At 40.6% G+C, this 9,167-nt stretch overlaps 1 protein-coding gene across 4 annotated transcripts in view; it reads right to left on the reverse strand.

Moving 5' to 3' along the window:
* BAG4 (BCL2 associated athanogene 4) overlaps positions 1–9,167 on the reverse strand; it is a 44,094-nt gene that overhangs the window by 4,137 nt on the left and 30,790 nt on the right. For 2 of the 4 annotated variants that reach the window (XM_021706104.1, XM_008072366.2), the window contains 2 exons: positions 5,343–5,597; positions 3,124–3,375 (listed from right to left, as the gene is read on the reverse strand). In XM_021706104.1, the coding sequence (XP_021561779.1) occupies positions 3,124–3,375; positions 5,343–5,597 (507 nt within the window). The remainder of the gene's footprint in view (positions 1–3,123; positions 3,376–5,342; positions 5,598–9,167) is intronic. The other 2 variants (XM_008072367.2, XM_008072368.2) reach the window with 2 other exon arrangements.

A 9,167-nucleotide genomic window follows, 5' to 3' on the forward strand; every position in this document is an offset into this window, starting at 1 on the left:
CCCAGGCGGGTTTCGAACCCACGGGCTCAGGCAATCCACTCACCTCAGCCTCCCAAGGCACGGGATTACAGGCTGATCCACCGAGCCCAGCTGGTTAATTTCTTAATTTTGACAAATGTTCTATGTTTATGCAAGATGTGAACATAAGGAGAAAGTGGGTAAAGAGTATCCAAGGACTCGATTGATTTTTACAACTCTTCTATAAGTCTAAAATTATCTCATCATTTTAGGAGGCCCAGGCAAGTGGATTGCCTGAGACCGTGGGTTCGAGACCAGCCTGGGCGAATAGGTGAGACCTCGTCTCTACAATAAATCAAAAATTAGCCAGGCGTGGTAGCACACACCTGTAATTCCGAATACTTGGAAGGCTGAGGCGGAAAGATCACCGGAGCCCAGCAGATTGACACTGGGGTGGCCATGAGTGTGCCACTGCACTCCAGCCTGAGTGACAGTGAGACCCCAACTCAAAAAACAAAAAAAAGTACAATTCAAAAATATTTTTAAAAACTATTAAAAACATATACACATATGTATATATGTGCATTAATGTATGTACATATATAAATCAGGACTTCATGGAAATTGGCATCTTGATACTCAGTGAAATAGCAGTGTTCCTTTCTGAATTAGTCATTGTCTCACTAGTAACTTAGAGATTCTCCCCCTGCTAGATTTTTAGTCCGAATTATAATTTTCTGATTTTCATAGAAAAGCCTTTTTAAAATACTCCTATACTAGGCCACAAATAAAAATCCTAGAATAAAATTATCACTACATTATCTTATAAAATCACTCATCCCAGCCAATATTTTATACTACATTTCCTCTCGTCATCTAATATGTTTGTATTGGTTTGGTATTGTTTATGAGGAGTAGAAATAGCTGATAGATTAGTATCACTGAAAGAGTCAGCAGTCCAGGAAAAAAATTATCACTTAGATATCTTATGAAGAAAGAACTGTTTTTCCAAGAACAGATATTAATCATTTGAGAAACACACAGTCCTAAGAAGATAAAAGGAAATGCCCTGTCACATAGAAGGCAGAGAATTCCTGAGATACAGTGGCTAGAACCTGCCTTGAGGCAGGCTATCATGAGCACTTCATAATCCATCCAATGACTTAGTAAGAATTAAATACTTTTTTCCCTAAACAATTAAAACCACATGAAAGATCTTGTAAAGGAACACAGTCACAAGCAGATGATGTTCTAGTCTATAGTTTATTTTATTTATTTGTTTCTTTTGAGTTGGAATCTCACTCTGTTGCCCAGACTGGAGTACAGTGGCAAGCTCCCGGCCACCGCAGCCTCAACCTGCTGGGCTCTGGCAATCCTTCTGCCTCAGCCTTCCAAGTAGCTGGAACTATAGGTGTGCGCTACCATGCTCGGCTACTTTTTGATTTGTTGTAGAGATGAGATCTAGCCAAGTTGCCCGGGTGAGTCTCAAACGCGGGCTCAGGCAATCCAGTTGCCTTGGCCTCCCAAAGTGCTGGGATTACAGGCTGAGTCACCAAGCCCAGCCTAGTCTATAGTTTAAATACAAGCTCGTTGGGCTCAGTGGCTCAGCCTGTAATTCCAGCACTTTGGGAGGCCAAGGCGAGTGGACTGCCTGAGTCTGTGAGTTCAAGACCAGCCCCCACAACTTGGCGAGACCTCATCTCCACAATAAATCAAAAAAAACTAGCCAGACATGGTAGCACGTGCCTGTAGTTCCGGTTACTTGGAAGGTTGAGGCAGAAGGATCACTGGAGCACAGCAGGTCAATGTTGGAGTAGCTTTGAGTGTCCCACTGCACTCCAGCCTGGGCGATAAGGTGAAGCTTCAATTCAATTCAATTAATTAATTAAATACAAGCTAATACTGTAGACATTTCACACTATTTTTGCCTTCTGTGTGTAGGTTACTTAAAGTAGTAAAATACAATCTTTGCATTTAACATTCAGACAGAATTACAACACATAGAAAATGTACACTTTTGTGTCTTTTTTTTTGAGTCAGAGTCTCACTCTGTTGCACAGGCTAGAGTGCAGTGGCACAATCACAGTTACTGTAGCCTTGACCTCCTGGGCTCAGGTGACCCTTCCACCTCGGCCTCCCAAGTAGCTGAGACTACAGGCATGTGCCACCACACCCAGCTTTTTTTTTTTTTTTGCTTTTTTTGTAGAGACGAGGTCTGGCTATGTTGCCCAGGTTACTGGTCTCAAACTCTCTGGCTCAAGCAATCTTCTTGCCTCAGCCTCCCAAAGGGTTGAAGATTACAGGAATGAACCACTGCACCTGGACTTCTGTCTTCTGAAAAAAGGATGTGAGCTGTGTTTGGTGGCTCAGTCTCTAATGCCAGCACTTTGGGAGGCCAAGAAAAATGGACTGCCTGAGCCTGTGGGTTCGAGACCAGCCCAGGCAACTTGGCGAGACCTCGTCTCTACAATAAAAAAATAGATTAGCCGGGCATGGTAGCACACACCTATAGTTCCAGCTACTAGAAAGCTGAGACAGAAGGATCACCGGAGTCCAGCAGGTCAACACTGGGGTGGTCATGAGTATGCCACTAAAATCCAGCCTGGGAGACAAAGTGAGACTCCAAATCGGAAAAAGAAAAAAAAAAGGATATGGCCAGGTGTGGTGGTTCACACCTATAATCCCAGCACTTTTGGAGGAGGGGCAAGAGGACTGCCTGAGCCCAGGAGTTCAAGACCAACCTGGGCAACATGGTGAGACATCATCTCTACAATAAATCAAAAAAATTAGCTGGGTATGGTGGTACATGTCTGTAGTTCCAGCGACTTGGAAGGCTGAGGCGGAAAGATAGCCTCAGCCCAGCAGGTTGAGGCTATAGTGGCCGTGAGCATGCCACTAAACTCCAGCCTTGGTGACAAAATGAGATTCCAACTTAAAAAAAGAAAAGAAAAAAAAAAGGTGGTGAACCTAAATCTCTAAAAAATAAAGTCTATTTTTTTTTTTTTTAAAAAGAGAAAAAGCTATAGGTGTAAATAGTAGCAGTAGTAGTCGTCGTCACCAACTTTTTGCAATTAGTTGCCATTCAACAGAGCCCAATGCAAAAAAGTTCCATGTTATTCCCTTTTAATTACCCAAACAGCAAAGACCATTTAGAAGGCCTCCTACCTTGGGCTGCTGGAGAGGTGGTGAAGGAGGTGTCTGAGGAGAACTACTGCTAGGCCATGATGAAGTACTTTCAGTCATGTAGAGATTCCCAGGTGGTGCTGAGGATGCAGTTGAAGGCCATGGGTAACGGGCACCCATTCCATAAGCACCTGAAGCCCACACATCCTCCTGTGGTCGTACAGTCGGCCCTGACTGTGGAACACTACGATTACCATCACCATAAGGGTAATGAGGCAGAGTCATTCCAGGGTTCTAGATTGAGAGGAAGGAATATGCCGGTCATTGCTAAAAGTAACTTAAAAGAAGTAGAAAGCCGGCATGGTGGCTCACACCTGTAATCCCAGCACTTGCAGAGGCAAGAGGATTGCCTAAGTCCAGAGGTTCGAGACCATCCTGGGCAACTTGGTGAGACCTCATCTCTACAATAATCAAAAAGATTAGCCAGGCATGTTGGTGCATGCCTGCAGTTCCAGCTACTTGGAAGGCTGAGGTGGAAGGATCAGCTGAGCCTAGCAGGGCAAGGCTGTAGTAGCCGTCAGTGTGCCACTGCACTCCAGCCAACAGAGTGAGACTCTGATTCGAAAAAAGTAGTGAAAATATTCAACAACAGACAGATTCTGAGATACTTCCTCTCTGCCTAACAGAGTATACGTTAGCTGCTACTTGTCTAATTGTGGTAACTCTAATTAACTCAGTTTCAATAATTTATCCAACCCTAAAAATCTTGGTTCCAAAGAAAACAAGGGGAGATTTGATGGAAATAAAACTCAGAAGGAATAAGGCCTAAAATTCAACAGATAAAGTGTAAGTCTGTCCCATAGATACTATCAACAAATGGACCCATAGAAGCACAAATAAAGACATATCAGAACTTCTCTTGAGTAAACAAAAAACAAGATATAACTCGTAGAATATTTAAAAATATATACACATAAAAATATATCTAGATATAGTGTTTTATGTTTGCAAATTATAAATATTCATGAGTTATATGTGCTATAAAAAAAAAAAAACAGCTGGACTTGGTGGCTCAGCCTGTAATCCCCCGCCTTTGGTAGGCTGAGGTGAGTGGATTGCCTGAGCCTGCGGGTTCGAGACCCACCTGGGCAACTTGGCAAGACCTCATCTCTACAATAAATCAAAATGAGCCGGGCATGGTAGCGCGCACCTATAGTTCTAGCTACTTGGAAGGCTGAGGCGGAAGGATCGCCGGAGCCCAGCAGGTTGAGACTGTGGTGGCCAGGAGCGGCCACTGCACTTCAGTCTGGGTGACAGAGTGAGACTCCAACTCAAATAAAAAAAAAAAAAAAAAAAAACGGCCAGGCGCAGTGGCTCAAGCCTATAATCCCAGTACTTTGGAAGGCTGAGGAGAGAGAATTGCCTGAGCCCAGGGGTTCGAGACCAGTCTGGGTCACTTGGTGAGACCTTGTCTCTACAATAACACCAAAAAATTAGCTGGGCGTGGTAGCGGCTACTTGGAGGGCTGAGGCGGAAGGGTCACCTGAGCACAGCAGGTCAAGGCTGTGGTGGTCGTGAGTGTGTCACTGCACTCCAGCCTGAGCGACAGAGTGAGACTCCAACTCAAAAAAAAAAAAGGAACCTAACATAGCATTAAAAAAGGCTGAGCATCTCTACAATAAATCAAAAAATCAGCCGGGCATGGTAGCGCGCGCCTGTAATTCCGGCTACTTGGAAGGCTGAGGCGGAAGGATCACCGGAGCCCAGCAGGTCGAGGCTGCGGTGGCCGGGAGCGGCCACTGCACTCCAGTCTGGGCAACAGAGTGAGACTCCAACTCAAAAAAAAAGGCTGAGATAGGAAAACTTTCAAGCAACAACTTTCTAAAAATTTATCTCAGTATAGAAATTGTATGATTATGACATCCTTAAGGTACGTTCAAGCAAAATTCATTTACTACAATAACTGCTATAAGTAAGAAAGGCATCAATATAAAAGTAGTCCCAGCCTTCCCAATCTGGAAATGTTTTCTTTTTCTTTTTCTTTTTTTTTTTTTCGAGTTGGAGTCTCACTCTGTCACCCAGACTGGAGTGCAGTGGCATGTTCCTGGCCACCACAGCCTCGATCTGCTGGGCTCCAGCGATCCTTTTGCCTCAGCCTTCCGGAAGCATTTTCTTAAATTAGCGCTAGTGTAGACACCCTTCTACTGTTTACAGTTCAAGAGGCAAAGACTTTTAATTTTTCCCAACAGAAAATACCTTACCTGTGAAGCAGGATATCCTGGAACCTGCCCCCTAAGAGGGGTTGCTTCAGTCTGACAGTCTTGTTGGGGATACATCCAACGAGAGACTGGGGTTGGGCTGTTGCCAGGTGAACGGTAAGTGCTTGGAACTTCTGTGGAGTAACTGGTCTGAGTATATCCAGGTGCGTAATAAGCCCCAGAGTACGAAGCAGTATTTGCCCCAGGGCCAGGAGGGTATGTTGGACCATATGCTCCATTTGTATAAGAATTCAAATTCTGGAAAAAAAAAAGTTGAGTGAAGAAAGATGAATGAGGGGAAGAGATGAAATGCCTGACTAAATGCCCAAACCTGAAAACTTTGGGAAGAAAGATTAATAACTAATGAAAATATGAACTACTCATGCAATCTTTGAAGCATTCTTTCTCATCTGTTATAATCACATGCTAGGCAATAATTACATTCTGTGTCATAACAACAGGAGAATATATTGTGATGGAATGATGAAGTGACAGTCTTACAGCAATGTTTCTCAAACATTTCCTTAAGTAGACCTAACAATTACACCTAACAACAGAGAAGAGCTTCTGCTTACAGACTGGGGACAGGATTCTAGGAAACCTAGGAGAATGGCTAGAAAGAAGAGAAAATACCATTATATAATGGGGGGGGGAGGCTACAGAGGGACACCTAGCTCTGTCACAGGCTTTATATTTAACTGCTCTTACTTTCATTTACTCTAAGAAGAAAATAAAGATCAAAAGCTGAATTTTCAGGACTATTGTGAAAATTAAGCAAAATGACATATGTAAAAGCTTAGCATGGTATCTGGTATAGTTTGCTCAATAAATGATAATTATTTATATTATCACCAATGTTAGTATTATCATGTCAGGGCCAAGAAATGAACCCAGATCTGACTCCAAAGTTCATTTTCTTTGTATTATACCACCACTCTGGATCCCCAATAATATCAACAACAGATAACAGAGACAAATTTCTCATTTATTGCTCACTGTCATTTTAAATCACCTATTCAAATTATTATTGACATCCAGAGTCCTCAGTTTAATAATCCAGACAAGATTAAAGTTTAACACTAAATTTAAATGATTATCTTAATGTTTTCTATTACTTTCTACTTTACCTTTTAAAAACAGTAAAAATACAGAATCAAGTTTTCCTGTACTTATCTCTGTCTCCAAGAACACACAACTTTCTCACTTTTAGGTACAAGAATATACATGATCAAAAAATTCCATGAAGGGTCAGGTGCAATGGAAGAGTCAGCAATGCTTTCCCTAAGCAGAAGGACAATTAACCACCTCTTTGTTAAAACTACAGTAAGTCCCCTACATACGAATGAGTTCTATTCCAAGATTGCATTTGTAAGTCCAATTTGTTTGTAAATCCAACAAAGTTAGTCTAAGTATCCAACTAACATAATCGGCTACATAGTACTATACTGTAATAGGTTTATAATACTTCTCACACAGATACTACATTAAAAATCATTAAAATAATGATAACATAAATAAGTTTTTACTTAATTATAAATGACTTTCTTAAGCATATGTAATATATGAACATAATAAATTCATCTAAAGGGAGGAAATGTAATAAGAAAAATCCGTCTTTATCAATAAAATCAATCAGTGAAACCAGAAAAATTAACATTACTGAGAGAACATGTAACTGATGACTTTAAGGAGTTCTGTCTCCCCCTTACATTACTTATAAAAGTAATGTCTGCTATTCCCCAAATTGATCTATGCAATCTCAAAGAAAATCCAAGCTGCCTTTTTTGCCAAAATTGTCAAGTTGATCCTAAAATTCTGATGGAACTGCAAGGGACACAGAATAGCCAAAACAATCTTGAGGAAAAAAAAAAAAAAGAAAGAAAATTGGAAGACTCATACTTCTTGATTTCAAAATTTACTACAAAGCTAGAGTCATCAAAATATTTTGGTACCAATGTAAGAATAGACATATAAATCAATGAAATAGAACTCAGAGTGTACAAATAAGCCCTTACACATTTACAATTTTCAGAAGGGTACATGATAATTCAATGGGAAAGTATAATCTTTTTCAGCAACTGATGCTGAGACATGTGGCTATCCACATACATAAAGATAAAGTTGTACCCTACTTCACATAATATTACAAAAATAAATTCAAAATGGATCACAGACTTAAATGTAAAAGCTTAACCTATTTTTTAAAAACTCTTAAAATAAATCATAGAAATAAAATCTTTATGACGTTCGGTGAGTCCAAGCCTTCTTAGATAAGATACCAAAAGCAAGAACAACAAAAGTAAAAACAGATAGTTAAGACTTCCCCATAACTGAAGTACAAAAATGTTGTACTTCAGGCCAGGTGCAGAGGCTCAAGCCTGTAATCCCAGCACTTTGGAAGGCTGAAGCAAGAGGACTGCCTAAGCTCAGAGGTTCAAGACCAGCCTGGGCAACTTGGCAAGACTTCGTTTCTACAATAAATCAAAAAATAAGCCGGGTATGGTAGAGCATGCCTGTAGTTCTGGCTACTTGGAAGGCTGAGGCAGAAGCACTGCCTGAGCCCAGCCAGTTCGAGGCTGCGGTAGCCGTGAGTGTGCCACCACACTCCAGCCTGGGTGATGGAGTGAGATTCCAACTAAAAAAATAATTAAAATAAATAAATAGGAAAAATAAATAAATAAAATAAAAATTTTGTATTTCAAAGGACATCATCAAAAGAATGAAAAGAACCGACAAAATGGGAGAAATTATTTGCAAATTATATATAGTCATGTACCGCATAACAGTGTTTTAGTTAATGATGGACCACATATATGACCATGGTCCCATAAGATTATAATGGAGCTGAAAAACTTTTATTATCTAAAGACACTGTAGCTGTCATAATGTAGTAGCACAATATACTACTCATGTGTTGTGATAAAAATGTGCTGCCAGTCATATATATATATATATATATTTTTTTTTTTTTTTTTTTTTTTTTTTTTTTTTTTGGACTAGGTCTTACTCCATCACCCAGGCTGGAAGGCAGTGGTGGCACAATCATGGCTCACTGCAGCCTTGGACTCCTGGGGTCAAGGGATCCTCACGTGTGGCTAGTCATATTAAAGAGTAGCACAATATAAATGTATACATAATACTTGATGATGATAAATGACTATATTACTAGTCTATGTACTTACTACACTGTACTTTTTATTGTTATTTGCAAGTGTATTCCTTCTACTTATATTTTTTAAAAGTTAACTGTAAAACAGCCTCAGGCAGATCCTTCAGAAGGTATTCTAGAACAAGGTATTATCATAGCTCCATGTGTGCTATTGCTCCTGAAAACTTTCCAATGGAACAAGATATAGAGGTGGAAGACAGTGATATTGATTGTTCTGACCCTGTGTAAGCCTAGGCTGATGTATTTGTATCTTAGTTTTTTGTTTTGTTTTGTTTTGTTTTGTTTGAGTTGGAGTCTCACTCTGTTGCCCAGGCTGAGTGCAGTGGCACACTCACAGTCACTACAGCCTCAACCTGCTGGGCTCAGGCGATCCTTCTGCCTCAGCCTTTCAAGTAGCTGGAACTACAGGTAGGCACCACCACACCCAGCTAATTTTTTGTGTAGAGACGAGATCTCACCAAGTTGCCCAGACTGGTCTTGAGACCCTCGGCTCAGGCAATCCTCTCATCTCCATCTCCCAAAGTGCTAGGATTATAGGTATGAGCCACCGGACCCAGCTTGCATCTTAGTTTTTAACAATAAAAAGGTTTAAAAATAGAAAAAGTTTTTATTTTTTATTTTATTTTTTTTTTTGAGTTGGAGTCTCACTCTGTTGCCCA

Source organism: Carlito syrichta, unplaced genomic scaffold (assembly GCF_000164805.1).
Source record: "Carlito syrichta isolate Samal-C Ts95f unplaced genomic scaffold, Tarsius_syrichta-2.0.1 Scaffold315142, whole genome shotgun sequence".
Taxonomy (NCBI): domain Eukaryota; kingdom Metazoa; phylum Chordata; class Mammalia; order Primates; family Tarsiidae; genus Carlito; species Carlito syrichta.